Genomic DNA, 14,513 nt, shown 5'->3' on the forward strand with positions numbered 1-14,513 from the left:
TTTTTTAACTTTTTTACTTGTCAAACAATTATATCATTACAAATGTTCTTTTTACTAAATAAAAAATAAATTTTTAGTTTTTTCGAGAGATAGAGAGAGAAAAATAAAAATATGTATTAAAAATAGAGAGCTTCTGCCTGTTTGTTAATAACTTCATACTTCGAGAACTCACCATTCTGCTGCTTATACTAAGCCCGATTAAATCATTTTTCAATCGTTAAAAATCAATCGATTAGCTTTCACATGATTTTTATTAAGTTTGGAGAAATGAATTTTAAATATTTACAGACTAATTGCACGTTTGTGGTGTTTAATTATTAAATTTTGATTACTTGTGATATAGTTGATATTTTGTATACTAAGTGAATGAATTGTTGATGGCTGACCATATTTTTAAAAATAAGAAGTAATTTAAACATTCAAATTTCGGAGCAGCCAATGCAGCATTAATAATTCTTTATCAAATATATTAGCAGTCCCGAGGACATATTTGAACATTTCTCAATATTTTCACCAAATCTTATGAAATAGGATTTATTATCTCATTCAAATTGGGAACCACTGCTAATATTTTGTAATAAAAGAAAATGTAATTAAATAAAAGAATTCGTAAATGCAAGTAATATTTAGCAGTGTTTGACTTATTCGTTTGGTTTTAAATTTCTTACAGAAACATGTGATCCTGGGTTTTATCTATTTTATTTTACTGAAGTGGCGGAAAGCAGTCACGGGCAAAGGCAGGCATTGAAAATTGGTTCAATAATTAAGGAGTCCGTCTCTCCATAACTAATATAAATGTTTGTGGAAGGATAATGAAGCGAAATATTAATGCTGGGCACGACGCCACCAGGCGCGCAGTTTAACGACTACGTTTCCGTGTAATTTCCAGGAAGGACTCTGACAGAACTCTCTGTTGCTTCATCCATCTGCCCACAAAATTTTAACTCAAAAAATGTAATGCCGGCACCAACCCGTCTGAACTGTACTTTTAATTTGGTTGGCATACATGATTTCTCCATTTCGACTCTTTCTACGCGAAATTTCGTTCCTTCACACCCCATCTTTCCTCCTCTTTACCATATATACGCTATATATATATATATATGATAGCCATTTCCATACCAGTTACACATATATCTAATATTTAGAAAGAGAGAGTTGATTGATGATGGCTAAGAAAGTATTAACTGATAAGGTTGTATTTGAGGACTTTTTTCCGTCGATGGTGGAGAAGTTGGGTGCTGATGGGTTTATGAACGAGCTGTGTAAAGGGTTTCGGCTTCTGATGGATTGTGAGAAGGGAGTGATCACATTGGAGAGCTTGAAGAAGAATTCTGCAGTTTTGGGATTGGAGGATGTGAGCGACGACGAATTGCTGCGGTGTATGATAGAGGAAGGTGATTTGGACGGCGATGGATGCTTGAATCAGATGGAATTTTGTGTTCTCATGTTTAGATTGAGCCCTCATCTCATGAATCGGGCAAGAATGCTATTTCATTATCAGTGAACACCTCTAACATATACGTATGTACGTTGTTTAGTTTAACTGAGATTGATCTTTTTGGTCTGCGTTTTTTGGATTCTTATTTGGATCATCCCATGTATGGATGCATTTGATCAGTACAGTTCGAATCATGATATCTTAAATTTTGATGCCTGCATCTCCAAATTCAAAATGTCAAATCCTGTTTAAATCACGATATCATAATCAAATCATAGGTTTAGCTGCTGTTTGGACTTTCTTGTTCACTTTACTCGATTCCAGTAAGCCCATTAACGTAATGAGTTGAATTTTGATCGAAGAGACTTGACATTTAGCCCAACTATTTTTGCTTACTTTAGGCTAGCAATCAGAACAAATCATCCATATCTTTATAGTTGATGCTACTCGGACAAATTTCCGGTTTTGCGTCCTGATTGCATGATTTTGTTGATAACAGGTATACACCTAAGTTCACTTAAAAAATGGTTGTGACAACGAGAGAAAGGCCTATTAACCATACTATATATCAAATGGACTGTGGTAGACCCAAGAAAAACTACCAGTTTTTGGCGTGATGGAACTCTTTCAGCTACTACAAGAAAACTTATCTCCAGGGAAAGGTAAAAGCAGAGAAAAATAAAACACACAAGGCAAATCACTAGTCAAAATCAACTGCTTTTCGTCATTTATTGCTTAGCACACACATCAGCGGCCATCAACCATGGTGAGAGTGACATTGTTCAAAGAGCAACTACTTTTTTGGGTCTGCTGTGAAGAACTTGTACCTGTATCAGAATGGCTTGACTTTATAGAAAATGCCGATTGTTTTGGCTCAGGGAGCTCTATGGTTTCACTGCTTAGCATTGAGAGCACAGTTGAAATGGATGGCCTGTCTTTCGGGAGTTCTTGGACACACAATAACCCGATATGTATGCATCTCACCACCTCGGACCGGTAGCTTGCACCTGATATTCTAGGATCTATCAAATGTGCAACATTGTCTTCATTCCATAGTCTCCATACCTGAAATTCAATAATATGTCAGACGACCACCCAGAGCACTATATGCCTTAGAGAACTAAACAAAGTGATGGTGTGCAATGGCATACATAATTATGGTGGTAGAGAGATCGATTTTTATTTTGATTACTTGGAATTATTTCAAAGTAGAGGAGAGTTTAAGTTGATCACTAACATGTCCCAAAAGGTTCAAAGAGCCTTCTTGATGGTTGAAAGTTGTGTTCCTTTTTCCAGTAGCAATCTCAAGCATCAAAACTCCAAAACTAAACACATCAGATTTTTCTGAAAATCTTCCTTCCAATGCGTACTCAGGAGCCATATATCCACTGCAAGAAAGTCATATCAGCTAAATATTGACACACTGATCACCTACTTCAGATAAAGGGAAATAAGGTCAAGGTTACATATGCAAACACTATTAGCGTTTCGATGAGATATGCACTTACTATGTTCCTACCACTCTAACGGTGCTCACATGATCTTGCTTTGTTCCATATATTCTGGCCATGCCAAAGTCTGAAATCTTTGGATTCCAATCATTATCCAGCAATATATTACTTGGCTTCAGGTCTCTATGGATTATCTTCAATCTAGAATCCCTGTGAAGATAAAGGAGGCCTCTACAGATCCCTTCAATAATGTTGAACCGCTTTAGCCAATCTAGGATCTCTTGTGATGGATCTACAAGAACATGGAGAAGTAAATTATTCTTAACCTCATTTCAAGCACAGTGCTCCCTGAAAAAATAAAAATTCCGATGAAATTGCCTGCAGCTATTGCATTGATTAAAACAATTATGGTAAACAGGGTGGACCTTCAACTGACCAAATAGGAAAAAGTCCAAGCTTTTATTAGGCATGTATTCATATATCAGCATTGTCTCTTTATTCTCTACACAGCAACCCAATAGTCTAACAAGATTCCTGTGTTGGAGCCTAGAAATTAGAACCACTTCATTCATAAATTCTTGCATCCCTTGTCCAGATGCTTTTGAAAGCCTCTTAACTGCAATTTCTCTTCCGTCTGCCAATTCTCCCTAGAGTTGGAGCATGTTCAGCACTTCAATTCGATGACAGCAATACAGAGTTAAGATCACATGACATAAACAAGCATGAAAGATTACCTTGTAAACGGGACCAAAGCCACCCTTCCCAAGCTTGTTAGCTTCGTCGAATCTGTTGGTGGCATTTGCAAGTATCTCAAATTTAAACAGTGGTAACTCTTCATGATTTACTTGACTTAATGCATCTTGAACAAAGGAGTCAACTGAACCTGATTTGCCTGCTATTTCAGGTTCACTTGTCTTTCTTTTGCCTAATTGATGAAGACAGCCATCCTAAGTTAAAACCTGAATATATCAACTAATTAAAGGTATTGTACTCCAAATATTACCTCTGCGCTTAGCTATCCATTTCCAAGAAAAATATGCACAAATAGACACGACAACCAAGCCGACTACAACCACAATTATTATGGTCTTCTTAGTGTCTTTCTTACTAGCTGCAGCAACAGAACAACCATCATAAAAGTTAAGGAAGATAAGGTTTTACTCCTTCACAAATAATCCTTCTTTCCATCATAATTTCTGTCAAAACTGAATAATAAGGGCATTGGACGACAACACTAAATTTCACGATAGTAGAAAGTAAATGACCAGAACCAAACTCGTTCCAGGCAGAAACATGGTGTGAGAAGTAAGAAAGCATAATTCGTGAAACAAGGATCAAGAAATCAGAAAAAGATTGAAATTAAACAGCCGTCTTCAATATGATGACATTCTTGAATATCACAAAAGACCTCCTGACAAAAAATTACCTAGTTCAGAATTTGCCACGCGAATGTAGAGATCTGAGCCACTGCCGCCTGGAAATACCTGAACGTCGATTAAGGGTGGGCTCCAGAACATACAACCAATACCAACGTCAAAACCGTAGGCTATGCATGAACAATTCCTCAAGCACCGATCCTGACACTGATCTTCAGGGCCAAACCATCGGGCTGAGTAGCCCGAAATTTTCATCTTCTGAAGTTTCAAAAACCCATCTTCTCCGCTCCCATTACTTGTTCCATTATTCCCCTCACAGTTCAAAGGGACCCTCCTCACACACCCACTGGTCCAATTCCCTGAACTCCATTCCTGATTATTCGTCGGGTAGAATCCTCGCAAACAAGTACAAATTGGTGAAACTTGTGAGTTGCAGCTCCCAAAGGGCCCACACTTGCCATAAGTTTCGCAAGTATTGCTTGAATTGCTGGTGTTGCCCTGTGCTGTGCAGAACCGCGGGAGGAAAGAATAGAGGAAGATGGAAAGAAGAAGAAGAAAGTTCAGAACTTTTGCACGGACCATTATCATGCCCAAGATTCTTGCCTGGAAGAGTATCTACCTATGATGGACTGTTACGTTGTAGAAAGTCTGTTTCCGGAGCTAAAAAAAATTATCAGCCTCCAGAAACAGGTTGATCAATTTCAGTGAAAATTTGAAGCGTTTTGTCATTGGAAAAAGTAACAAAAGAAAAAATAACTCTTAAGATTTCCTGAAAGTGGTTCCAGTGAGAAAAGTGGCTTGAGCCCAATGTTGATTGTTTGACTAAAGCAATCGAGTTTCAGCCACACGAGCCATCAGAAGGGACTATTGCACTGGAGAACTTTCGGCGGAGATTTGCATTTTAGCATCTTAAGTTTGTGGAAAACTCAATCAGGTCCTCGAATTTTTAGAAAGTGTCAAAAAATCTCCTAGCTTTTGCTTCTATGTAATCCATAAGACCATCTTACCATCCCGTAATATAAATACATTAATTGATTGAGATGCTTATTTTTGCATTTATTACATGTTTCTTAACATTTTAATAAAAGATGAACTTACAATGCAAAGTGTGAAATACTAGCATTCGACATTTTTAAAAAAATTATATATTATCTTTTAGATAAATTTTAAAATAGCAGTACCTACCTGATAATAAATGACTGAATTTGACTATTATAAAACCTACCCATTGACATATTCAGACTACTCAAATTCATTGGGTAAAAATTATTTAGTGCCAAAATCAGACAAAATTACAATATAAAGAAAAAAGTGGGGGTACTAAGTTGATGTTTATCACAAGCTAGACCCCAATTTTAGACGTGTGCACTGCATCAGAGACTGACCAAGACGATCAAAGTTGACGTTTGTTTCCGATTTAGCAGTGAAAAAAGGGTTGAAATGAGGGAGACAGGAAAATGGTCCCCGCATATTATACACAAATACAGTTCATTTCTTGGAAAGAATAAAAAAGGAAACTGATGGTACGAAATCAGCAGCCCTTCCGCCATGTCCCTACTAAAATCATAACTATATTGCAAATTCGAAAAATTGTTCCAAAACTGGCTTGCAATACAACAGGCGGCAAGATTAGGAGAGAGGGCCGCCCATTCATATCCACACCAACTCCCAATCCAAATAATATAGTTGCAGTGCACAACAAATAGGACCTCCGCAAATTTTGTGGTCCCTATCAATTCTGCCTCAGTTTATATTTCATTCCTCCACAATTTGGTCACCATTGAATTTTATATTTCAAACTTTTTTTGTATTTTTTTAATTTATTTAATAATATACATATTTTGATGTATATTTTTTAAATAATGTAATATCTAGTATGTACATAATAATTGAAATAAAAAAATTGCAGTAAAATTTGATCACGCACCTACGGAGTGTAATCGAGTACTCCACCAATGAGCGTGAGGGAACTTTTCTTTCTTCCACGCCATTATGCTTATGTGTACCTCATTATCAATTATTATATTTAACATTATAAATGGCGTAAAAGTCCACTAGCATGATATTTAACAATATGAAATAGAATATAACAATATAATAAGAAGCTCGATTCATCATCCATCTTGTTTGTGTTTTACTTCTTAACAATTGTGTACTGAAGCATACGCAAAAATAGGTGGACAATGAAATTCGACGAGTTTCAGGCTTCCTGCCTGAGCTGGAACTTTATTTTTCAGTTATACCTGAGAGGACTGTAATTTTCATATTATTACACAAACATACAAAATTTAAAAGGAAAACAAGAAAATATCTATGCTTAACCATTTGAAGATACTGCTAAAAGAAAAGGCATATCATGTAAGCATTTCCAGGAATCCCCACGTCATCGGCCGTCAAGAACTGTGAGAGTGAGCTCGTTGGTGGAGAATCCAACTTGGTTCATCGACTGAGTTGATCCCATGTTTGTGCTGTTCCATTTCTCGGCAAACACCGGCTGCTCTGGCGCTGGGAGGTCCGTGATTTCACGGCTGAGCATCGACAGAACAGTCTGAATGGTTGGTCTATCTTTCGGAAATTCCTGGACACACAAGAGTGCGATGTGGATGCATCTGATGATCTCTCCCTGGAAAGTAGGACTTGCTATGGCTTCATCCGCGAAAGCCAAACCATTGTCTTCACTCCATAATTTCCAGGCCTGAAATGTTATGAAACAAAAGTTCACAATGAAGAAAATAATGTAAGAGATCCCGGATTTTAGAAAAGGATTTTGAAGTGAAGACTTACGCATCCTAGAAGACTCAAAGACCATTCATGGTTGTAATAATGTGTATTCTTTTTCCCTTTTACTATCTCTAACATCAGCACTCCAAAGCTATAGACATCCGATTTTTCAGAAAATCTGCCTTCCATTGCATATTCAGGTGCCATATATCCGCTGCCAAGTCAACATATTAGTATATCATACTGCACTGACATACTATGATTAGCATGCTATATATGTACTTCTCAATTCAAAATTCACGTACTATGTTCCCACAACTCTTGCAGTGTTTCCATGATCTTGGTTGCCTCCAAATATCCTCGCCATTCCAAAGTCAGAAATTTTTGGGTCCCAATCCTCATCGAGCAACACATTACTGGGCTTCAGGTCTCTGTGGATTATCCTCAGCCTGGAGTCCTTATGAAGATACATGAGGCCTCGCCCAATACCTTCAATAATACTGAAACGTTTCTTCCAATCTAAAACCTTTTGTGATGGATGCGTAGGATCTGCAGATGATAAAATTGTCTGTAAGGTATGAATATAGAGCTGAAATTAAACTGTGCTAGCAGCACAAATTTCCTGAAAAATATATAAAGCATAGGTTAGACTTCTGATCTGGAACTGACCAAAGAGACACAAGTCCAAGCTTTTATTAGGCATGTACTCATATATCAGCATCTTCTCTTCTTTCTCCACACAGCATCCTAACAGTCTGACGAGATTCCTGTGTTGGAGTTTGGAAATCACTATCACTTCGTTCATGAATTCTTCCACCCCTTGTCCAGAAGCTGCTGACAGTCTCTTCACAGCAATTTCTTTCCCATTTGCCAGATTGCCCTACAAACAAGACCACAACTTCAGTACTTTGTTATTCTTTGAATTTGCAGAACTGCATACTGGATGCAACAAGTGACGAGGATTTCACCTTGTAAACAGGACCAAACCCACCCTTCCCAAGAAGGTTGTTTTCGTTGAATTGATCTGTTGCATTTGCAAGCGTCTCAAAAGTGTATAGTGGAAACTCTTCAATATTAACTCTCTCTGATTCATCTTTGAGCACAATTGCGTTTGAATCTGAGGAAAATGTTTGCCCTGCTTCAAAAATCCTTTTGTCTTTTGCTTTATCACCTGATTTCAGAAGGAAAATGGATAATATAAGACTGACAGCTTAATATACTAGTAAACTCCTCAAGTAATTGGTTCACAGGCAAATCTCACCCTTTCTCTTGACCATCCAGCACCAAGCGATGATGATAAGAGCAGATACGGAAACAAAGCCCACGACCACTGGAATTATGATAATCAGCTTTTTGTCTTTGTGATTATCTGAAAGATGTAAAGGAAAAAAAGGTGTCTTCAGTTCACATATGTTCATAATAAATTGTACTTTAAGCGTTAATTCATCAACCACTAGTCCTCTTCTAATTAGTACTACTATCCTTAGCTGGGAAACAATAAACAATTCAGAGATGCAGAAAAACAAAAAAACTGAAGGGACTTAAATTTCTTTTTCTCTAAATTGATAAACTATATAAAAGGAGGTCTTGTAGAAAAAATTGGAAGGAATCTGTCAAAGGAGAGTACCCAATTCTGAAGCCGCCAGACGGATGTAAAAATCAACACCAACGCCCGAGAACTGCTGAACATCGATCAAGGTCTCGCCCCAAAACATACAACCGATATTAGGATCATGAGCATAAGCTATGCAAGAACAATTACTCAAGCATGCACTCCTACATTCATCTTCCTGCCTAGACGATAACTGTTCAGCAAAGTCTGGAACCTTCATAAACGGCAACCTCAGAAACCCGTCTCCATCACCTTGAGCACACTGCAGCTGCTTTTTTCTCTGGCACCCGCCAGTCCAATTCCCTCTCTCCCATTCATCTCTATTCGTGGGCTCGAATCCTCTCAAACAAGAGCAAATAGGTGAATCCTGTGCATTACAGCTACCAAATGGCCCACACGTCCCATAAACATCACATTCATTTTGAGGAGCCAACCATGTAATATCCCAATTCTTAGTCTGATCGTTCCACAAAGTTTGAACTAAGCTTCCTGAAGAATTTAGGGTGATTCTCATCAAGAACTTCCCCTCAGGTGCCGTGAAGTAGAAAGTGCCGGCACGATCGTTGACTACAGTGAACCCGTCCAGGTATGGAGAATACATATCCTGTACCCCAATCAGAATCTGCCCGTTCCAGGGGCCGCTCCTCCAGTACGGTCGGCCATTATTCCAGGTGAAAATTTGAGGAATATTTAATGCTTCAAGCCCCGCCGTGAAGCGTCCTACTTCAGGGTCGGACCCGTTTTTCCACGCCGACACGACCACCTTCTTGTCCGTAATTATGTTGTCGACTATCCTCATTGTGGGCATAAAAACATCCGAAGGTACTGCAAAAGACTCCCATATTGTGTTCCCCGTTGCATTTTCCCGCAAAACAAGATTTCCAGTGTCCTGAACTTGAAGAGTGGTATTATTCATAGGAGAAGTGGTCGCATTGGTTGACCATACAATTTCATTATTTCCGTTTCTCAGTACAAGATTGCCGTCGTCAGATATAGATACGGTGCCGGAAGTATCATTGAGAGGTTTGTCTCTGTTGGCTACCCATATCACGGTTTTCTCGGAGACTGTGTAAAAGACACCCAAATAGCGGTTGGTGGTGTTGTCAGGCGTGAAAAATCCCAATTTGAAGACCTGCTCGCGAGAAATTATGGTGTCAGGATCTTTGATAGATAAACCGAAGGAGATGGTGTCTGTTTCCAAGCAAAAACCCAGAACAAGAAAAACGGATTGAAGAACAAAAAGTTGGACGATTTTGGGAGCAATCATGGTTATTTGATCAGAGTTGTCTTTACGGGAAATGGCTCTATCTCATGAGTTGCTGCTGCTGGTTTGCATCCGCCACTGCTCACACTGGATTTGGATTTGGATTTGGATTTGGCTGGGATGATATTTGGCAGATATCTAGTATTTAAGACAATTTAAGACAATCGAAGGCGCCAAGTCAATGCTAAAAGTCATCATCCGGACCTATTGGGAATTATTTTTTCGTTTAGCCAAATACGACTATCATTGACTTTAAGTCCACTTGCCTCTGTTCACATGCTTCCTTTTCTTTTCACCATTATCGGGCGTCCTGCTCCAGCCAATAGCCTTAGGCTTCTCGCGGAAAGTGAAAACTGATCAGTTAAAAAAAACTTTTTCTACACACGACAGAGAAGGGAAAAATGAGACATTTGCTTAATTTTCTAAAACATGGATTCAATGTTTATAAAACTTTTGGAAAAAACTTCATTCAACTTGACACAATTAATGAAAACAGATGACACCAATCATCAAAACGCGTTCTTGCAACCTTTGACGAAATGACGTATGTGAGATAAGGATTGTCCAAATATTAAAGTATTAAACAAATTTGGGGAAAGTATAATTAGAACTCGAAAGAGGAGTGCTTGTTTTATTAGAACACTTCCTGTCAGTTATTTATTAAATTATTATAACAAAATATAAAATCTGCAATTATACCCCAAAAAAAGGTATAGTTGCGAATTTAAGGGGAGTCGTTAGTGCTATTAATCACTCTCTACTTTTTATTATTTTTTTTTTTTTTTGAAAAATGTGGCCAAGTTGTTAGTAGCACTAACCACTTGGGCACACTTTTTTTTAATTTATGTTTATGTTATATTTAATAATAATATATACTAATTACTTAGTAGTTATTATTTTTAATTATACAATATTTTGATTTTTTAATATTTTTATAATTTAAAAATATTAATAAAAATAATACTTTATTTTGGTAGAATAAACACTAACAAAATATTATATCTTTTATTTGTTTATTGTTAGGTATTTGTTCAATAATTAATAAATTAAAAAATATTTAATGAGGACGAAGATGAAAAAGTTGTTAGTAATGTATAATTGTTATAAATTATTAGTTTGTTTTGTTATGAACAAATTCATTTGAAACCCCAAAATTGAAATAAAAAAATTAATAAAACCCCCAGCTAACCACTTGGGGTACTTTTATCTGGGGTAGACTTGCAATTTATTTTCTTTTTTAATAATATAAGTATAAATAGGCCGACTTCGTGTTGCACGAGAACTCAACTAGTCATTGGTCAGTCAATTTCTTCATTATTTTTGGCTACTTTCTTTCTTTTCAACATACAACTACTTGGGACTGAGTTTCCGGAAATCTTGAACGTGTTTGTTGGGGATTTTTGATTTTATATTTATAATTAAAATTTGATAATTTTAAATTGTCAAGATACTTATTTTTTCAAGCACGTAATCTCCTATTTATTTAATTACATACAACAATTAGAAAAAAAAGGGAGATTATCATGCAAGTTGGCTCTTTTGTATGTGATTTTTTTTTAAAATAAATACAATATATTATATCATTTTGATATCTTTATAGTTGTATTAGTTTTCAGTTTTATCATTTTTGTTGATGAAGCAATTGCAGAAAGAAAGAAAAAAAACAAAAAACATAACTATATAATATCCTTCTTATTTCGTTTTATAGTTTTCTATTTGACTATCAGTTATGTTTTCCGACTATAAAATTATTGTTATGGTCATGTTAAAAAAAAAAAAAAATTGCTATGGTCACTTTTATTTACTTTAAAAATATCACTTGTGTTTTATTTTTAATAATTGGAACCAACAGCTGAATCATCATCAGACAAGTTTTGCTGCATCTGGCTTCCAATTCCTACTGTTTCTGCAGTCCACTCACAGTTATTACCATGGGCTGTCTTCTTCGGGCCATGGGTTTAGTTCATTCTCTCTACTATGATTACGGAAATAAGAGTGTATTTTTATGATAAAAGATTCACTTGTTCTTATAATAAAATGCATGGCGTCCTCTTATTTGCAAGCTTTATCAATTACAACAGTATTAGATAATAAATTCATCATTTTCTAATATCCAATTCGACATCAAAAGCAAATAATCGCATTATGCACACTGTTCGACTTAAACAAATGGAACCTGTGCCTACCATTTGATCTTGCAGCCAAGTAACTAATCTTGTGACAATTGCGGCTGACGACATTAATTGTTGCATTGCTTTCTTCAACTTCCATTCTGTATCTCCACGTAGCCTTCCTGCTGCTGCTCCTCTCCGATGGATCGCCGGCGCCACATTGGATATATGATCCAGGGAGCTATATCTGTCTAGACATGGAACTGGTGGAGGTGGACGGCGTGGTGGTGCAGTTGGTTCCTAGGGGGCGGCGGGTGTGGTGTTGCTACTGCGTGATAGATTTCTTGTGGCACTGATGGTGCGGCGGAACAGAAAGAAGGTAATATTTGAGTATTGGTGGCGGTGTGTGCTCCGTACAAGGGGGTGTGGGCCGCTGCAGCTGCGTATTCTGGTGGGACCCATATGCCTCCTAGGACTACCAGTTTTGGCGCCCCACCCATTGCCGCTTGCGGGCTTGGACTTAGGCTTCTTGTATGAAGTCTGTATTTCTGTGTACACAAAGAGGTCCGGAGCAATTAAAAAGATGAAATCTTTCTTTGGCATGAAGAGCGAGATGTACGCACCTGCAAATGGCTTTTAACTTCATCATTTGTCAAACCGTCAACCTTCATCAGTTCTCTAATTTGTTTTGGAGTAGCCACTGCGAGCAGTTCATTACAAGTCAAGAAATGGAAAACGAATACAGTTAAAAGCATACAGTTTTCAGGGCTTTATATATACCTGAAATTGATGCAGTAGTATAATTTCTTACCTTGGGAACCACCCAGCATGTGAAGAGCATGGACAAAACGCCTGTGCAAGTCGGGCGACCAACATCTCCTCGGCTTTCTGTGAGTTTGAGTTGTGGTTGCAGTCCCACGAACTCTCTCTTTCTCAGCAACTGAACTATTGCCAAACTCACCAGAGTTTTCACTCCTGGAAATTGTTTCTAGTGAATTCCTGGTGTTTACTGTCTCCTCTTTATGGGATGAGGAAAGTGCTAATTCTGGAAATGCTGCCCCACACGATGAGGAGTTTCTATCTGATTTCTGTGGAGAAGGAAGAAAGCCTCCTGCTGCACTGATTCCCTGCTTGACAGTCAAAGCCAGCTCGGTGTCAGTTTCTATGGGAGAATATTTTCCTTCAGTCTCTTGATTCCATAGTTGTGCAGAAGTCATCCAGTTAGCTTTATCTGCCGATGCCTTCCCCGCCGCATTCTCTTTCACTTCTGGCCAACTTGTGTCTTTAAGAGGAATGAATTCTTCCAGTACGGGCCTTGCCTCTAATTGGTTTGTCCTCTGTGATTTCAGCTCTTGCCTTGACGCCTCCACAGCTGATCAAGAAACCATTTTGTTGAAAACAGACAATTGTTATTCGACATGCATGAGACATCTACGTACAGTTTTTTAAATCTTTAATCAAGACAAAGAGGAATATTAGTTGAACGGCTGAACATTCAGAGCAAAGATGGGTTGAAGAATTATTTACCATAGGCGAGAAGTTGGACACAAAGAGGAAGCTCGCGCTTGAAAGCGTCAATCTTGAACCTTTCTTCTTCAAGACGAGCAACAAAGTCTTGGAGCTTTTGGGTTCCTTCAGTTTTCTGCTCTCCACAAGAATTTAATTGCATGGGATGGATATTATCAGCCGATGTTATCATTTTCTGAGTAACATAAATTCTCTATTTCTCAATTCCTATGTTGATTCTGTAAACATATAGTTGACACTAAAACTAGTTATATCTGTAAGAGATTGATCAAGCCAAGAAGCTGGTCACCGGAAACTGAAAAGGGAATTAAGGGATGTTTGTGAACACGATAAGGATAGAGGGGGAAACTGGTCTTGCTTTCAGGGTTGTGTTCGTCGAGGGAGAATAAAGGGAAGTTCTGGAGAGAAAAGAAGGCAAATGGGGCCAAAAAGACAAGGCACGGGAATGAATTTGTTGCAAAGAGCAAAGGCAGGCAGCTGTATTTAATAGTGTCCTGAGGGAAGGAATCACTTGGTCTCTGACATAAATGAACCAGGGGGGGTGGGGGGTCATTAATATTAGGAAAGTACCTTAGTTCAGTACCTTTGGAGCAGCTTTGTGCGGTACAATATATAAAGAAGCCTCAGCTATAAGCATCAATTCTTCTTCTTAGACTACTTTCTTCTTTTCCTTTTCTCTCTTTACGTTGTTGATACTCCTTTCTTTTAGCCCATTAATTAGGGTTAACTATAAAGACAAATTTAGAAATTGTTGCCTCTCAAACCGGGTTCAATTCAAATTTTAATGAAACTAATATCTAATATGTAGTTTACACTTTGCCACAAGTATAGCTCTGGGCTAGCTTTATGTAATCTTTTTGGCATCGTAAATTTGCATCCTTATTTATAAATACAATCGAATTCGAATAAACCATGTAAATTTCTATTTTCGTAACTCATATGGGGAATTACAAATTAGTATGAAGCTTTTGTACTTGAAAGGTGTGCAGATAAGGGCACTCATAATACAG

At 37.6% G+C, this 14,513-nt stretch overlaps 3 protein-coding genes and 1 pseudogene across 4 annotated transcripts; 1 reads left to right on the top strand and 3 right to left on the bottom strand.

Moving 5' to 3' along the window:
- The first annotated feature begins 822 nt into the window (after positions 1-822).
- On the top strand, positions 823-2,076 carry LOC148784907 (calcium-binding protein PBP1 pseudogene; annotated as a pseudogene). The gene is made up of 2 exons (XR_016063380.1): positions 823-1,524; positions 1,941-2,076. The product of XR_016063380.1 is annotated as a calcium-binding protein PBP1 pseudogene (transcript).
- LOC148784908 (G-type lectin S-receptor-like serine/threonine-protein kinase At1g11330) lies at positions 1,984-5,089 on the bottom strand. The gene is made up of 7 exons (XM_088876694.1): positions 4,319-5,089; positions 3,896-4,003; positions 3,627-3,817; positions 3,329-3,539; positions 2,950-3,184; positions 2,679-2,829; positions 1,984-2,506 (listed from the first exon to the last, which is right to left on the bottom strand). The coding sequence occupies exons 1-7, from the start codon at positions 4,854-4,856 to the stop codon at positions 2,189-2,191; spliced, it is 1,752 nt and encodes a 583-aa protein (XP_088732820.1). The 5' UTR covers positions 4,857-5,089; the 3' UTR covers positions 1,984-2,188.
- A 1,368-nt stretch (positions 5,090-6,457) lies between these two features.
- On the bottom strand, positions 6,458-10,002 carry LOC105175438 (G-type lectin S-receptor-like serine/threonine-protein kinase At1g11330). The gene is made up of 7 exons (XM_011097873.3): positions 8,617-10,002; positions 8,251-8,358; positions 7,958-8,160; positions 7,659-7,869; positions 7,295-7,538; positions 7,053-7,203; positions 6,458-6,963 (listed from the first exon to the last, which is right to left on the bottom strand). Exons 1-7 carry the CDS (start codon positions 9,866-9,868, stop codon positions 6,652-6,654), a joined length of 2,481 nt encoding a protein of 826 aa, XP_011096175.3. The 5' UTR covers positions 9,869-10,002; the 3' UTR covers positions 6,458-6,651.
- A 1,884-nt stretch (positions 10,003-11,886) lies between these two features.
- Positions 11,887-13,950, bottom strand: LOC105175439 (transcription factor NIGTH1). Its single transcript, XM_011097875.3, has 4 exons — positions 13,504-13,950; positions 12,788-13,348; positions 12,600-12,676; positions 11,887-12,524 (listed from the first exon to the last, which is right to left on the bottom strand). Exons 1-4 carry the CDS (start codon positions 13,673-13,675, stop codon positions 12,228-12,230), a joined length of 1,107 nt encoding a protein of 368 aa, XP_011096177.1. The 5' UTR covers positions 13,676-13,950; the 3' UTR covers positions 11,887-12,227.
- Between the last annotated feature and the right edge of the window lie 563 nt (positions 13,951-14,513).

Source organism: Sesamum indicum, linkage group LG12 (genome assembly GCF_026168435.1).
Source record: "Sesamum indicum cultivar Baizhima isolate 11 linkage group LG12, ASM2616843v1, whole genome shotgun sequence".
NCBI lineage: Eukaryota > Viridiplantae > Streptophyta > Magnoliopsida > Lamiales > Pedaliaceae > Sesamum > Sesamum indicum.